The sequence below is a fragment of the Melanerpes formicivorus genome, unplaced genomic scaffold (assembly GCF_026170545.1).
Source record: "Melanerpes formicivorus ecotype bairdi unplaced genomic scaffold, bMelFor1.0.p_v2 SCAF_210, whole genome shotgun sequence".
NCBI lineage: Eukaryota > Metazoa > Chordata > Aves > Piciformes > Picidae > Melanerpes > Melanerpes formicivorus.
The window spans coordinates 1-15622 of record NW_027142562.1 but is presented as its reverse complement, the minus strand read 5'-3'; the positions used below and the strand labels follow the sequence as shown (position 1 = coordinate 15622).

General features: G+C 71.2%; 1 protein-coding gene and 1 long non-coding RNA gene across 2 annotated transcripts; both read left to right on the top strand.

The window, feature by feature from the left end:
• The first annotated feature begins 2401 nt into the window (after positions 1 to 2401).
• LOC137457922 (kinesin-like protein KIF18B) lies at positions 2402 to 11559 on the top strand. Its single transcript, XM_068169673.1, has 15 exons — positions 2402 to 3107; positions 3642 to 3799; positions 4219 to 4323; positions 4602 to 4712; positions 4874 to 5071; positions 5193 to 5369; positions 5628 to 5702; positions 5821 to 5933; positions 6237 to 6351; positions 6580 to 6686; positions 7337 to 7557; positions 8043 to 8167; positions 8213 to 8571; positions 8985 to 9134; positions 11045 to 11559. The coding sequence occupies exons 1-15, from the start codon at positions 2795 to 2797 to the stop codon at positions 11433 to 11435; spliced, it is 2718 nt and encodes a 905-aa protein (XP_068025774.1). The 5' UTR covers positions 2402 to 2794; the 3' UTR covers positions 11436 to 11559.
• A 699-nt stretch (positions 11560 to 12258) lies between these two features.
• LOC137457924 (uncharacterized) lies at positions 12259 to 12972 on the top strand. The gene is made up of 3 exons (XR_010991489.1): positions 12259 to 12331; positions 12460 to 12534; positions 12777 to 12972. It is a non-coding gene; the product is annotated as an uncharacterized lncRNA (long non-coding RNA).
• The last annotated feature ends 2650 nt before the right edge of the window (positions 12973 to 15622 follow it).

The window sequence follows — 15622 nt, the reverse complement described above, 5'->3', positions numbered from 1 at the left end:
TGGGCAGCTGTGGGCCAGGAGCTGTGTTTGTGTATTCTAATGACATCAGAAGGAGCAGAGCTGCTTCCACCCTCAACAGACCTGGGATGCTGTGGTTCCACACTGCCAGTCAGAGAGTCACAGAAACACTCAGGTTGCAAAAGAGCCTCAGGGTCACCAAGGCCAACCCAGAACCCTGCTCTGCAAGGGTCACCCCTCAACCATAGCCCCAAGCACCACAGCCAAACCACAGGAACACATCCAGACAGGGATGGAAAGGCTCCAGAGAAGGAGACTCCACACTTTCTGTGCTTGGATCCTGGCTGGGGAGGAGCTGGGCAAAGAGGAATCCCTGGGGAGCTGCTTGGCAGCTCAGGGGCAGCCCGAAGCCCCCACACTGTCCCCTACCCTGTGAGGGCTGTGCCCCCTGGGGGCCTTCAGGGAGTCTGTGGGGCTGGAGGTGCCCTGACCCCAGGGGCTGGCACAGCCACTGTCCCTGGGGCTGTCCCTGGGGGGCAGGGTGGGGATGCCAAGTGCCACTTGTGGGGTACCTCGGTGCCCCAGAGCAGCTGTCTGTGTGGGCAGAAGCCCTGCCTGGCACTGCTGCCAGCGGCCCAGGACAGCCCCCAGGGCACAGAGCTGGCTGGGCACGAAAGGCAATCCAGCAGCCTCAGTGCCACCAGCCCTCTGCTCCCCAGAGCCTCTGGGTCCCCAGAGCTGGCACCCAGGGGACATGGGGCTGCAGGGAGGCCTCTGCCCCGGGCCTGGCTGGGTGCCAAGGGCCTCTTTGCCTTCCTCAGAGCCCTTTGCCCCCCGGGGGCGGGCAGCAGGCACAGAGCTGATGCAGGCAGCAGGGCAGGCAGAGCAATCTATGCCTCAGGCTGGGAGTGAGGATGGGGACCAGGTGCCTGCAGCAGAGCCAGGGCAGCAGGTCAGTACCTGCAGGGCAGGATTCAAGAGCAGAACCTCTCAGCACTGCCCTGCAGCTCTCTGGTTCCCTACTGCAACTCCTGCCCCACGAGCAGCAGCTGGGCAAGGAGCTCGGTGCCAGCGTGGGGCTGGGTTAAGCAGCTGATCGCCAGCTGCCCTCTACAGCAAAGCCTCTGCTCGGGACAGGGACTGCGGCAGCCGGCAGGAGCGGAGCTGCGTTTGCTGCTTGTGCCCAGCGCTGCCTCCTGCCCTTCTCTGCTCTCTCGGCAGCCCCGCAGCATCCTTCAGGCCCTCTGAGCGGCAGCGCAGCGAGAGGAGCCCCAGAGTGCTCCGTGCCCCGGCTCGGAGAGCACAGCCCTTGGCGATGTGTGGGCAGCGCTGGGGCTGGGGCCGGGGCCGGGGCGGGGGACCCCTTGCAGGCCCTGAGGGGTGCCCGGGGCTGGCTCCTCAGGGCAAAGATGGCGGCCAGGCCCCGGCGGCCTACAGCTCCCATGGTGCACTGCGCGGAGCGGCCGCGGCTCGCGGGCGGAGCGGCCGGCAGCGGGCGGGGCTCGTGGGCGGGAGTGGGCGGGGCTCGCGTTGCTGAAGAGCCAATGGGAGGCTCTGCTCGACGATTGACCAATGAGCGCAGGGGGCGTGGTCGGCGGGACTGTTTGAGCCCTCATCGGTGGAAGCAGCGGTAGGAGGAGCTCCGGGGCCCAAAGGGCTAAGGGAGAGGGATGGGGACGGCTGCGGGGGCCGGGGGCAGCCTGGAAAGGCAGGGGAGGACTGCGGGGCTGAGGCAGGATTGCGGGTTCCGCGGGGCTGAGGCGGGCTGCGGGGCTGAGGCAGGATTGCGGGATCCGGGACAGCCTGCAAGGTCAGGGGCAGCCTGTGGGGGCTGCGGGACTGCGGCGGGCTGCGGGAGGCGGCGGTGGAAGCGCCCTGGGCAGTGCCGGGTGTGGGGCCGGGGGAGCGTTGCGGGGCCGGGGCTGTGGAGCATTGCGGAGCCGGAGCCGGGCCCGGGGGAGCATTGCGTTGCGGGGCCGGGGCCGGGGGAGCGTGGCGGGGCCGGGGGCCGGGGGAGCGTTGCGGAGCCGGGGCCGGGGGAGCGTTGCGGGACCGAGGCTGTGGAGCGTTGCGGGGCCGGGGGTGCGTTGCGGGGTCGGGGCCGGGGGAGCGTGGCGGGACCGAGGCTGTGGAGCGTGGCGGAGCCGGAGCCGGGCCCGGGGGAGCGTGGCGGGGCCAGGGGAGCGTTGCGTTGCGGGGCCGGGGGAGCGTGGCGGGGCCGGTGCCGGGGGAGCGTGGCGGGGCCGAGGCTGTGGAGCGTTGCGGGGCCGGGGGGTGCGTTGCGGGGCCGGGGGTGCGTTGCGGGACCGAGGCTGTGGAGCGTTGCGGGCCCGGGGGAGCGTGGCGGGGCCGGGGCCCGGGGTTGCGTTGCGGGGCCGGGGGAGCGTGGCGGGGCCGGGGCCGGGGGATCGCGGCCGAGGCTGTGGAGGGGCTCTGGGGACCCGCGGTGGGGTCGGAGCGTTGGGGCGGTTGTGAGGACCCGCAGGGGATGCAGGCTCCTTCCGGACGGGGAGAAGGCGCAGGGCTGGGGGGGTGTAACGGCAGCCCCGGCGGCAGCGGCGGCGGTTAGGGCAGGCAGGGCTCGGGAGCAGGCTCCGGGCTCGAGAGGTAAAGGCTTTCTCCAGCCTCAGGCTCCCCCTCCGCCGCTTCCCCTCCCCGCCTGACCCTTGTTGTCTCTTCTCAGAGTGCACTCTCAGGACTTTCGAGCCCAGAGCTGTGTTCTTCGGTGTTCTTCAGCCGGCGCTTTCCTTCGAGCGGTGCTTTTCTTGTGGCGGTGCTGTGCGAACCCTAAGGGGAGTGCCCTGAGCCTTGTGTCACCTTCGTCGCCGCCGCCGCCATGGCGGCGGCCCCTGCCCCCCAGGAGGGCACCGTGACCGTCATGGTGCGAGTGCGACCCCCGGCCCCCGGCGAGGGAGCCGCGCAGCACCCGCTGCTGAGGGTGGTCGACCATCACACCCTCCTGTTTGACCCTGAGGGGACTGCTGGTGCCTCCAGCGGTGTGCTGCCTGCTGGCCGCGGCAAGAACCCAGGCAAACATCAGAAGTTCCTCTTCGACCGGGTTTTTGCTGAGCAGGCCACCCAGGAGGAGGTGTTCCAGCACACCACCCGCCAGATGGTCGATACTCTCCTCGACGGCTACAACTGCTCTGGTGAGCCCTAGCAGCCTGCTCTGGCCCTTGCAGGAGCTCCTGCCCATCTGCCCCTGCTCTGGGTGGGCTCAGCAGAGCTGGGGGTTGGTTCCAGAAGCCCTGAGCGGCTGTGGCAGCAGTGGGGACGCAGCGGCTCTGCAGAAAGAGAAAGCCTTGGCCTTGTTGTTGGCACCAAGCTGGGGCCGTGACAAGTGTGGCCGGGACAGGGCCAGTGCTGGCCTGGAGATGTCATCCGAGGGCTCTGGGGGCAGGCAGGGCCCAGGCCAGCAAGAGGAGAGCAGAGACAAGCCCAGATGAGTGTGGAGTCCTGCCTGTGGGGTGGCATCAGCTGGGAGCCCTGTGCAGGCTGGGCAGCAGGCTGGTGCAGAGGGCCCCGGGGGCCCTGCTGGACAGGATGTGAGTGGGAGGCAGCAGTGCCCCACAGCAGGAGCTGGGTTTGGGGCTGTGTCCCCAGCTGAGGCAGAGCTGGCAGCATCCCCCCAGTGCTGCTGTCGATGGAGGCTGCTCTCAGGGCTCCTCCCTTTCTCCTCCCAGTGTTTGCCTACGGAGCAACCGGAGCAGGGAAAACCTACACCATGCTGGGCTCGGAGAACAGCCCTGGCATCATCTACCTCACCATGGAGGAGCTGTTCAGGAGGCTGGAGGCCAGGCAGGAGCAGAAGAGCTGCGAGGTCCTGGTCTCCTACCTGGAGGTAGGCTGTGCCCAGCTGTGCCCCTCCTGCTGCCAGGCCACCACCTCCAAGGTCTGGGCTTGTAGTGCCAGGGCTACCCCTGTGCTGCCAACTGTGCCCAGGGCAGCCCCAGACTGGAAGCAGGCTGCCCCTGGCCAGGCTGCTGGGCTGGTGCTGCTGGCCTGCCCCCTCTGGAGCTGGGGGCCACAGGGCAATGAGGGCTTCCTGGCTGCAAGGCCTTTGGAGGAGCAGTGGCTCAGTGCCTGGCTGCTGAAGCCTCCTGAGCTGTCCCCTGCCTTAGGGCACCTTCAGCTGCTCCTGCTGGCGGCAGGTGCCAGAGGTGCTGTTGGGTGGGCAGCAGGCCCTGGGGTCCCAAGCTCCTCTGCCTGCTGCCCTCTGGGGCCCCAAGCCTCATCCTGAGCTGGAGCTGCCTGCTGCAGGTCTACAACGAGCAGATCCGTGACCTGCTGGAGCCCAAGGGCCCTCTGCCCATCCGGGAGGATCCTGAGAGAGGAGCTGTGGTTCAGGGCCTCTCCATCCAGCAGGTGGGGGTGGAAGCAGGCACAAGGTGTGGGCAGCGCTGTGCCCGCCCCAGGGGTGCCAGCTGGGACCGGGGGAGCTGGAGGGGGAGGGGAGGGCTGCGGGGCCCCGGGGCAGGGGCTGCGGGGCCCCGGAGGTGCCGGCTGGGTGGGTGCCGGCTGGCAGCAGCGCTGAGCCCGAGGCCAGAGGAGCCCTGCAGGGGCGCAGGAGGCCTCAGCCTGTGGGCGCTCGGTGCCCGTGCCGGGGCTGCGCTGATCCCTGCCCTCTGCCTGCTCCCCGCCAGCCCAGCTCGGCAGAGCAGCTCCTGCAGATGCTGCTCGGGGGCAGCAGGAACCGCACGCAGCATCCCACCGATGCCAACGCCTCCTCCTCCCGCTCCCACGCCGTGCTGCAGGTGAGGGGTGGTGCTTGGGGCAGCCCTTGGCACCGCTGCCCGGAGGGGGGCAGGCGGCGATGCTGTGCCAGGGCCGGCGTGCCAGGGCTGCTGCCGCGGCTGCGAGCGGCGAGCCCGAGCGTCCTGCGGAGCTGCAGCCTGCCCTCTGTGTGCCCTGCCAGGTCTACGTGAAGCAGCAGGACCGCGCCGAGGGCCTCGCTGGGGCCGTGCGGGTGGCCAAGATGAGCTTGGTCGACCTGGCCGGCTCGGAGCGAGCCGCGGTGGCCAAGACCAGCGGCGAGCGGCTGCGGGAGGGAGCCAGCATCAACCGCTCGCTGCTGGCCCTGCTCAGCGTCATCCAGGCGCTGGCTGGGGCCAAGGTGAGGCTGCCGCTGAGGGGCCCTGAGCGCCGTCCCCACGGCAGAGCTGCCGTGGGCTGGGCCTGGCCGGGGCTGGGAGCCGAGGGCCAGCCCCTGAGCGGAGCCTCGCTGTGCCGGGCAGGGCAAGCAGAGCCACGTCCCGTACCGGGACAGCAAGCTGACGCGGCTGCTGAAGGACTCCATCGGCGGCAACTGCCGCACCCTGATGCTGGCTGCCCTCAGCCCCTCGCCGCTCTGCTGCCAGGACACCCTCAACACCCTCAAGTATGCCAGCAGGGCCAAGGAGATCCAGGTCTCGGTGAGCACCTCGCCCCGCGGCCGGCAGCTGCTGGGGCTGGCTGGGAAGGAGCCTGGGGCAGGCTGCTGCGGGCTGCTGCCTCCCTGCCGCCTCCCTGCTGCAGCCGGGCTGCCTCTGGAGCCCCTCTCAGAGTCAGCTGCAGCCCCTCGGGCCCCACCAGCCCAGGGCAGGCTGAGGAGCTGCCCCGCTGCCGCCTCAGCGGAGGGGAAGGAGCTGTCCCGGTGCTGCTCTCAGCTCCGCTCCTCCCTCTCCCCGCAGCTCAAGAGCAACCTGCCGAGCCCGGACTCCCACGTCTGTCCGTACGTTGTGCTGTGTGCGCAGCTGAGAGCGGAGGTGAGCTGCCGGGGGCAGGGCTGGGCTCTGTCTGCGGCTCTGCTTTGCCTGGCACCCAGCCTGCTGAGCTGCTGGGGCTCAGGGCATGCTCTGAGCCAGGGCTGCCCCTTGCTCACAGGTGGCAGAGCTGCAGGCCAAGCTCCGTGCCTATGAGGATGCTGCCCGCGGGGCACAGAGCCAGGCGCCAGAGCCGCTGCCTGCCCTCGGCTCCAGCCCCTTGGAGCTGCCCAGGTGAGGCTGCTGGGCAGGAGGGAGGGAGCCTGGGCTGGCACCTTGGGGTCCCCCAGGGCCAGGAGCTTGCAGAGTTTGGCTGCTGGCTGCAGCCCAAGTGGCTGCCAGGACGCAGCTGAGCTGCTCTGCTGCTGTGCCACAGCCTCTCCGCTGCCCAGCTGGAGTGAGGAGCCTGGCAGCCCCCAGAGCTGGGGGACAAAGGCCAAAGCTGCCCTTGGCTCCATCCCAAACCTTGGTAGGCCAAGGGATGGCTTCCCCAGAGGCTCTTCCCTGGCTCAGGGGCTGCTGCTGTGACTTGTGTAGGGTGGAGGAGGCTGTGCCCGAGGCGTGCCTGGAGCTCCCTGGTGGGGAGAGTGCTGGAGAGCAGCAGGAGCTGGCAGCTGGGTGTCCTGCTGCCTTGCAGCTGGCCTTGGAGGAGGTGAGAGGAGGGCTTGGCCTGGTGATGGGACCCAGCTCAGGTACCTTGCTGGGCTGCACTGGGCAGGCTGGGAGAGGGCAGGAGCTGAGCTGCGCTGGGAGGTCTGGGCTCAGCAGGTGCTGGGCTGTGGAGTGCTGGAGAAAGCTCTGAGCCTGGCAGGGAAGGGGCAGCTGGGGGCCCAGGCTCAGCTCAGCTCTGGCCTGATGCTGCTCTGGGGGCTTGCTGCAGGCTGCAGAGGAAAGGTCTGCCCCAGCCATCCAGCAGGCAGATGTGCAGCAGGAAGCAAAGGAAGCAGCCCCCCTCCTGCAGGGCTTGACTGCCAGCCAGCCAGAGGGGTGAGTGTCCTTGTGCCCCCTCCCTGTGCCACTTGCTCCTGGCTGCTCAGAGAGTTTCAACCTTCCTGTGGTGTGCAGCCCCCTGAGGGTGCTGGAGGTGGGGGAGGGCCCAGGCCTTGGCTTACAGAGCAGTGCCTGCCCTCTGAGGTGGGATTTGGCTCCTAGAGAGCCAGTCCCAGGGGAGAAGCTCCCCTGGAAGGGTCAGCAGGGAAGGTTTCCAGGCACAGCAGCTGAGAGCCTTCAGTGCCTCTTGCCAGGCCTGGAGCTGCCTCCCCCAGGGCTCTGCTGCTGCCTCTGCTCCCCGAGGTGCTGCCCTGGCACCACCTGCTGCTGTCTGTGCCCCAATGTCCTGGCAGGGGGAAGGTCTCCCGAGGGAGGCTGCCTGTGCTGTGTGCCTGAGGCCCAGCACAGCTCTGGGGCTGCTGTTGGGTGCCCTGCAGCCCACAGGTGATCTCCCAGCTCAGGTCCTGCAGTGCCAGCCTGGGCACCCCTCAGTCTCAAAGCTTGCCTGGCCCAGAGCTCCCCCCAGGCTGTGCCCCAGCTGAGGAGGGGGCTCAGAGGTGCTGCTGGTGGTGCTGAGCCTGTCTTGGGTGCCAGGGGCTGAGGTTCAGCCCCTGACTGCTCCTTGGCTCTGTCTCTCTCTGCCCCAGGGCTGCAGCTGCTGCCAGGAGCTCCTCCCCAGAGCAGCAGTCCCTGCCCCAGGCTGGCAGCTTCCTTGCTGCTGCTGTGGCCTCTGAGGCACTGCAGCCCCTGGCCCCTCAGGAGGCTGCTGCCAGCCAGGAGCAGGCCTCCTCCCCAGGGAGGGCTGCAGAGGCCAGCAGGGCCAGCCCAGCCCAGAGGAGCCAGCAGGGCAGTGCTGCTGAGGATCCAGGTTGGTGCCCTCTCTCTCCTCTGTCCCAGGCTCTGCTGCAGGGCTGGGGGGTGGTGGGGGGCAGCTGCCAGCTGTGGGCACAGGGCAGGGGCAGAAGTTTCTCCTGCCCTGGCACCCAGTGGGGGCTGAGCCTGCCTTTATCTCCTGTGGGTGACTGCTCTGGGCTGCATCTGCCCCGCTCAGCCCAGCTGTGGCCTGGCTGCTGGCAGCCTGTGTCTGGGCAGGGCTGAGCTCTTCCCCCTCATCCTCGGTGCCCATGCATGAGGCCAGCAGCAGAGCCTGGCTCTGCAGAGGCTGCTGCTGGGCACAGGCCAGGCCCTGCCACGGGGCGCTTGCTCTGGGCCCAGGATGGTTGGTGCTGGCTCTTGGGCTTGGTGTGGTTTGGGGCAGTCCCAGCAAAGAGCTGAGGGGGGTGGGGGGCAGGGGGGGGAGGGCCTGGGAGCTGCAGCCAGGGAGCTGACTCGGTCTCTGCTCTGCTCCTCCAGCCGAGAGCTGCGTGGCTGTGCCTGGCGCCCCCGTGACCAGCTCTCCCCTGCCAGGCTGGCAGCACCTGGCTGCGCTCAGCAGTGCCAGGCTGCTGGCCCTCAGCCCCCATCGGGAAGAGGAGGAGGTCCCCTGAGATGCCAACTCCTGCCCAGCCGGCCTCTGCCTGCAGCCTCTCCCCGCGGCCCAAACGCCGGCGGCCGAGTGGGCAGCCGGCAGAGGCTGCCAGGGCGGCACAGAGCCCCCCCCAGCCCCTGCCCCCCCGGCTGCAGCCCCCCCAGCCCCTGTGGCGCTGCCAGCCTGGCCCTGCGGCTCCAGCCTGTGCCCGGAGAGGCTCTCCCGGAGCCGCCTGCCCCTGGCGCCGCTGGCAGCTCCCCAGGGCTGTGCCCTGCCCCCAGGCCCTGACCTGGATGGCACCTACCAGGTGTGCAGGCTGCCAGCCTCAGCCAGCCCTGGGCCCCCGGGCTGCAGGGGCCTGGAGCCCCCCAGCCAGGACCTCCTCCGGCAGCAGGATGCCCTCTCGGTGCCCAAGTGAGTGCCGCCCTGGGGCCCTCCCTGCGGGGTTGGGGACCCCCTGGGTGCCTCCTGGGGGGGTGGCTGCGGCTCTGTGGGGAGGGAGGGTGGGCAGGGGGCACAGGGCTGGGGGGTGGGCAGCAGTGGGCTGAGCTCACCTGGGCAGGGGTTGCTGAAGAGAAAAAGCCAAGCAGAAGGCCCCCCTGTGTGCCACTTGCCCTGGCACAGTGTGTGCCCCCTCCTCCTGCACGTAGCTGCCCCAGGGATGAGCTCTGCCTCAAAGCTTGCCTGGCCCAGAGCTCCCCCCCAGGCTGTGCCCCAGCTGAGGAGGGGGCTCAGAGGTGCTGCTGGTGGTGCTGAGCCTGTCTTGGGTGCCAGGGGCTGAGGTTCAGCCCCTGACTGCTCCTTGGCTCTGTCTCTCTCTGCCCCAGGGCTGCAGCTGCTGCCAGGAGCCATGACCTCAATGTCACCTACCAGGTCTGCAGGCTGCCAGCCTCAGGCAGCAGCCCTGAGCCCTTGGGCTGCAGGGGCCTGGAGCCCCCAGGCTGGCAGCACAAGCAGGATGCCCTCTCGGTGCCCAAGTGAGTGCTGCCCTGGGGCCTTCCCTGTGGCTTTGGGGATCCTGCCCTCCATGGCTGGGTGCCTCCTGTGTGGATGGCTGCAGCTCTGTGGAGGGCAGAGGGTGGGCAGGAGGCACTTGGCCAGCAGGCACAGGCTGAGCTCACCTGGGCACGGCTGCACAGGGCAGAGAGCATTCCAAGGGAAGCTTTTCCTGCTCCTGCTCCTCCCTTTGGCCCTGGAGCATCCTCCAGATTGCTTCAGGAGTGCTGGCTGGGAGCAGGTTGGGCATCTGCTCTGCTGGCACTGGGGGTCAGGGCTGTGCCCTTGGGGGCCTGGGCATCTTTGGGGTGGCTTTTGGCTGGTGCAGCAAAGAGGCTCTGGCTCTTCTGGAGCCCTGTGGCTGTGCAGAGGCTGAGCCCCACCTGGCCCTGGTGGTGCAGGACACCCCCCAGGGAGACCTCCTTGCTTCTGGGGCTCTGCAAATAGCTCAGAGTGAGGAGAGCTGGAAATGGGGACAGGGCAGGGCCCAGCCCCGTGCCAGGGGCAGTCAGGATCCCCCCTGGCACTAACCATCTCTGCCCTGCCTGCAGGCCCTGCAAGCTGGCCTGTGCCCCACGGACACCCTCTGTGCCCAGGCTGCCTGTGGGCTGCAGAGCCTCTGCCCTGAAGCAGAAGGCAGCTGAGAGGTGAGAGAGCTGCCAGCAGCTGCCTGTGCTCCCCAGTGTGGGCCCTGCCCCATGGCTGCAGCTGCACCTTGCCAGTGCCCTCTGCCCCGAGCCTGCCTGGGTGCCAATGGCCTCTTTGCCTCCCTCAGAGCCCTTTGCCCCCCCGGGGGTGGGCAGCGGAGCCGCATCCCCCAGCTGCGCAGCAGGCAGCGAGCTGCCAAGGCCTCTGCAGCCCAGGTGAGGCTGCCCTGGGAGTGAGCCCTGCTGCTGTGCCAGCCCCGTGCCAGCTGGAGCAGAGCCCTGCCATGGGGATGGTTGGTGCTGGGGGTGGCTGCAGCCTGCTGCTGTGCCAGCCCCGTGCCAGCTGGAGCAGAGCCCTGCCATGGGGATGGTTGGTGCTGGGGGGTGGCTGCAGCCTGCTGCTGTGCCAGCCCCGTGCCAGCTGGAGCAGAGCCCTGCCATGGGGATGGTTGGTGCTGGGGGGTGGCTGCAGCCTGCTGCTGTGCCAGCCCCGTGCCAGCTGGAGCAGAGCCCTGCCATGGGGATGGTTGGTGCTGGGGGGTGGCTGCAGCCTGCTGCTGTGCCAGCCCCGTGCCAGCTGGAGCAGAGCCCTGCCATGGGGATGGTTGGTGCTGGGGGGTGGCTGCAGCCTGCTGCTGTGCCAGCCCCGTGCCAGCTGGAGCAGAGCCCTGCCATGGGGATGGTTGGTGCTGGGGGGTGGCTGCAGCCTGCTGCTGTGCCAGCCCCGTGCCAGCTGGAGCAGAGCCCTGCCATGGGGATGGTTGGTGCTGGGGGGTGGCTGCAGCCTGCTGCTGTGCCAGCCCCGTGCCAGCTGGAGGCACAGCCCTGCCATGGGGATGGTTGGTGCTGGGGGGGTGGCTGCAGCCTGCTGCTGTGCCAGCCCCGTGCCAGCTGGAGCAGAGCCCTGCCATGGGGATGGTTGGTGCTGGGGGGTGGCTGCAGCCTGCTGCTGTGCCAGCCCCGTGCCAGCTGGAGGCACAGCCCTGCCATGGGGATGGTTGGTGCTGGGGGGTGGCTGCAGCCTGCTGCTGTGCCAGCCCCGTGCCAGCTGGAGGCAGAGCCCTGCCATGGGGATGGTTGGTGCTGGGGCAGGCTGCAGCCTGCTGCTGTGCCAGCCCCGTGCCAGCTGGAGCAGAGCCCTGCCATGGGGATGGTTGGTGCTGGGGGAGGGCAATAGAGCAGGTATCTGCCAGGGCCTGGGTGTGCCCGGCGCTGCCTGCTGCCCTTCTCTCCTCTCTCTGCAGCCCCAGAGCATCCTTCAGGCCCTCTGAGCAGCAGCGCAGCAGGAGCAGCCCCAGAGTGCCTCCAGCCCCGGGTGAGAGAGCAGAGCCCCTGGGGAGGTGTGGACAGCCCTGGGCGTGCCCCGTGCGGGCCCTGGTGGGTGCCCGGTGCTGGCTTCTCAGCGCTGCTGAGGGGCAGGCGGCGCTGGGCTGGCCGCGGGGGCTGGTCGGGGCCGGAGCTGCCGGCAGGGAGCTGGGAGGAGAAGCTGCCAGGGCAGGGCTGGGGCTGAGGGCAAAGATGGCGGCCGGGCCCCGGCGGCCTACGGCTCCCATGGTGCTCTGCGCGGGCGGGAGGGGGCGGGGCTGTCGGCGTTCGAGAGCCAATGGGGGGCTGCGTTCGGGCACCGGCCAGTGAGCGCAGGGGGCGTGTCCGGCGGCAGCGTTTGAAGCCCTGCGGCGCAGGCGGCGGTGAGTAGCGCTGGGGCCCCGGGAGCGGCGAGGCAGAGGGATGGGGACGGCTGCGGGGAGCGGGGGCTGGGGGAGGCAGGGAGTGCTGGAGGCGGCGGTGGCAGCGCTAGGGGGAAGCTGGGGAGGGCGCCGGCGAGGGCTAGAGGCCGGGGATGTGGGCGTGGGGAGGGGGTTGGGGATCAGGGATCAGGGCTCTGGATGTGGGGGCGTCCCGGGGCGGTTGTAGGAGCGTTAGGGTGGCTGTGGGGGACCCCAGGGTGATGTAGGATCCTTGCAGACGCTGGGAACCTGTAGGGCTGGAGGGTATTGGAAGGGCAGCTCTCGGGGTACCGGTGGGAGTTACCACAGGGGGGGGTGTGGGAGCAGGGTCCCGGGTGGGGGGGCTGGGGGGTGTCCAGGCTTTCTCCAGCCTGCGGCTCCCCCTCCGCCGCTTCCCCTCCCTGCCTGACCTTTTTTTCTCCCGAGAGTGCGCCCTCAGGACGTTGGAGCCCGGAGCTGTGTTCTTCAGCCAGTGCTGTCCTTGGAGCGGTGCTGTGCGGACCCCAGGGGCAGTGCCCTCAGCCCTGCGTCGTCGTCGCCGCCATGGTGCTGGTCCCTCCCCCCCAGGAGGGCGCTGTGGCCGTCACGGTGCGAGTGCGACCCCTGGCCCCCAGGGAGGGAGCCACGCAGCACCCAGGTGCCTCCCAGCCCCGTGCCAGGGGCAGTCAGGATCCCCCCTGGCACTAACCATCTCTGCCCTGCCTGCAGGCCCTGCAAGCTGGCCTGTGACCCACGGGCACCCTCTGTGCCCAGGCTCCCTGTGGACTGCAGAGCCTCTGCCCTGAAGCAGGAGGCAGCTGAGAGGTGAGAGAGCTGCCAGCAGCTGCCTGTGCTCCCCAGTGTGGGCCCTGCCCCATGGCTGCAGCTGCACCTTGCCTGTGGCCTCTGCCCTGAGCCTGCCTGGGTGCCAATGGCCTCTTTGCCTTTCCCAGAGCCCTTTGCCCCCCGGAGAGTGGGCAGTGGAACTCCAGAGCAGGAACAGAGCTGCCCTGTCCTCTGCAGCCCAGGTGAGGCTGCCCTGGAACCACTCAGCCAGGAATGAGCCCTGCCCCGCGGCAGCCTGCAGCCTGCTGCTGTGCCAGCCCTGTGCCAGCTGCGAGGCAAAGCCCTGGCAGGGGGCATGGTTGGTGCTCGGGGGGAGGGCGGGAGAGCAGGGAGGTGCCAGTGCCTGGGTGTGCCTCAGGAGGGGAGCTGCGTTTGCTGCTTGTGCCCCAGAGCTGCCTGATGCCCTTCTCTCCTCTCTCTGCAGCCCCGGAGCATCCTTCAGGCCCTGTGAACGGCAGTGCAGCAAGAGGAGCCCCAGAGTGCTCCCAGGCTTCGGCAGCAACCTCTCTCCTTCCAGCCCCCATCCAGTGAAAACTTCAGCAGCCAGGACCCCAGCCCAAGCTGGAGGTCCCGTCGGCGGCGTCCCTGCCCCCGGTCCCCATCCCGTCCCGGTCCCTGGTCCCGTCGCGTCCGCCGTTGTCCCTGCCCCGGTCCCTGGTCCCGTCGCGTCCGCCGTGTCCCCTGCCCCGGTCCCCCTGGTCCCGTCGCGTCCGCCGTGTCCCTGCCCCGGTCCCCTGGTCCGGTCGCGTCCGCCGTGTCCCTGCCCCGGTCCCTGGTCCCGTCGCGTCCGCCGTGTCCCTGCCCCGGTCCCTGGTCCCGTCGCGTCCGCCGTGTCCCTGCCCCGGTCCCTGGTCCCGTCGCGGTCCCGCCGTGTCCCTCGCCCCGGTCCCTGGTCCCGTCGCGTCCGCCGTGTCCCTGCCCCGGGTCCCTGGTCCCGTCGCGTCCGCCGTGTCCCTGCCCCGGTCCCTGGTCCCGTCGCGTCCGCCGTGTCCCTGCCCCGGTCCCTGGTCCCGTCGCGTCCGCCGGTCCCTGCCCCGGTCCCTGGTCCGGTCGCGTCCGCCGTGTCCCTGCCCCGGTCCCTGGTCCGGGTCGCGTCCGCCGTGTCCCTGCCCCGGTCCCCTGGTCCGGTCGCGTCCGCCGTGTCCCTGCCCCGGTCCCTGTCCGGTCGCGTCCGCCGTGTCCCTGCCCCGGTCCCTGGTCCGGTCGCGTCCGCCGTGTCCCTGCCCCGGTCCCTGGTCCGGTCGCGTCCGCCGTGTCCCTGCCCCGGTCCCTGGTCCGGTCGCGTCCGCCGTGTCCCTGCCCCGGTCCCTGGTCCGGTCGCGTCCGCCGTGTCCCTGCCCCGGTCCCTGGTCCGGTCGCGTCCGCCGTGTCCCTGCCCCGGTCCCTGGTCCGGGCGGGTCGCGTCCGCCGTGTCCCCTGCCCCGGTCCCTGGTCCGGTCGCGTCCGCCGTGTCCCTGCCCCGGTCCCTGGTCCGGTCGCGTCCGCCGTGTCCCTGCCCCGGTCCCTGGTCCCGGTCGCGTCCGCCGTGTCCCTGCCCCGGTCCCTGGTCCGGTCGCGTCCGCCGTGTCCCTGCCCCGGTCCCTGGTCCCGTCGCGTCCGCCGTGTCCCTGCCCCGGTCCCTGGTCCCGTCGCGTCCGCCGTGTCCCTGCCCCGGTCCCTGGTCCCGTCGCGTCCGCCGTGTCCCCTGACCCCCGGTCCCTGGTCCCGTCGCGTCCGCCGTGTCCCTGCCCCGGTCCCTGGTCCCGTCGCGTCCGCCGTGTCCCCTGCCCCCGGTCCCTGGTCCCGTCGCGTCCGCCGTGTCCCTGGCCCCGGTCCCTGGTCCGGTCGCGTCCGCCGTGTCCCTGCCCCGGTCCCTGGTCCGTCGCGTCCGCCGTGTCCCTGCCCCGGTCCCTGGTCCGTCGCGTCCGCCGTGTCCCTGCCCCGGTCCCTGGTCCGGTCGCGTCCGCCGTGTCCCTGCCCCGGTCCCTGGTCCGGTCGCGTCCGCCGTGTCCCTGCCCCGGTCCCTGGTCCGGTCGCGTCCGCCGTGTCCCTGCCCCGGTCCCTGGTCCGGTCGCGTCCGCCGTGTCCCTGCCCCGGTCCCTGGTCCGGTCGCGTCCGCCGTGTCCCTGCCCCGGTCCCTGGTCCGGTCGCGTCCGCCGTGTCCCCTGCCCCGGTCCCTGGTCCCGGTCGCGTCCGCCGTGTCCCTGCCCCGGTCCCTGGTCCGGTCGCGTCCGCCGTGTCCCTGCCCCGGTCCCTGGTCCGGTCGCGTCCGCCGTGTCCCTGCCCCGGTCCCTGGTCCCGTCGCGTCCGCCGTGTCCCTGCCCCGGTCCCTGGTCCGGTCGCGTCCGCCGTGTCCCTGCCCCGGTCCCTGGTCCCGGTCGCGTCCGCCGGTCGTCCCTGCCCCGGTCCCTGGTCCCGTCGCGTCCGCCGTGTCCCTGCCCCGGTCCCTGGTCCCGTCGCGTCCGCCGTGTCCCTGCCCCGGTCCCTGGTCCGTCGCGTCCGCCGTGTCCCCTGCCCCGGTCCCTGGTCCCGTCGCGTCCGCCGTGTCCCTGCCCCGGTCCCTGGTCCCGTCGCGTCCGCCGTGTCCCTGCCCCGGTCCCTGGTCCCGTCGCGTCCGCCGTGTCCCTGCCCCGGTCCCTGGTCCCGGTCGCGTCCGCCGTGTCCCTGCCCCGGTCCCTGGTCCGGTCGCGTCCGCCGTGTCCCTGCCCCGGTCCCTGGTCCCGGTCGCGTCCGCCGTGTCCCTGCCCCGGTCCCTGGTCCGGTCGCGTCCGCCGTGTCCCTGCCCCGGTCCCTGGTCCGGTCGCGTCCGCCGTGTCCCTGCCCCGGTCCCTGGTCCGGTCGCGTCCGCCGTGTCCCTGCCCCGGTCCCTGGTCCGGTCGCGTCCGCCGTGTCCCTGCCCCGGTCCTGGTCCGGTCGCGTCCGCCGTGTCCCTGCCCCGGTCCCTGGTCCGGTCGCGTCCGCCGTGTCCCTGCCCCGGTCCCTGGTCCGGTCGCGTCCGCCGTGTCCCTGCCCCGGTCCCTGGTCCGGTCGCGTCCGCCGTGTCCCTGCCCCGGTCCCTGGTCCGGTCGCGTCCGCCGTGTCCCTGCCCGCCGGTCCCTGGTCCGGTCGGCGTCCGCCGTGTCCCCTGCCCCGGTCCCTGGTCCGGTCGCGTCCGCCGTGTCCCTGCCCCGGTCCCTGGTCCGGTCGCGTCCGCCGTGTCCCTGCCCCGGTCCCTGTCCGGTCGCGTCCGCCGTGTCCCTGCCCCGGTCCCTGGTCCCGGATCGCGTCCGCCGTGTCCCTGCCCCGGTCCCT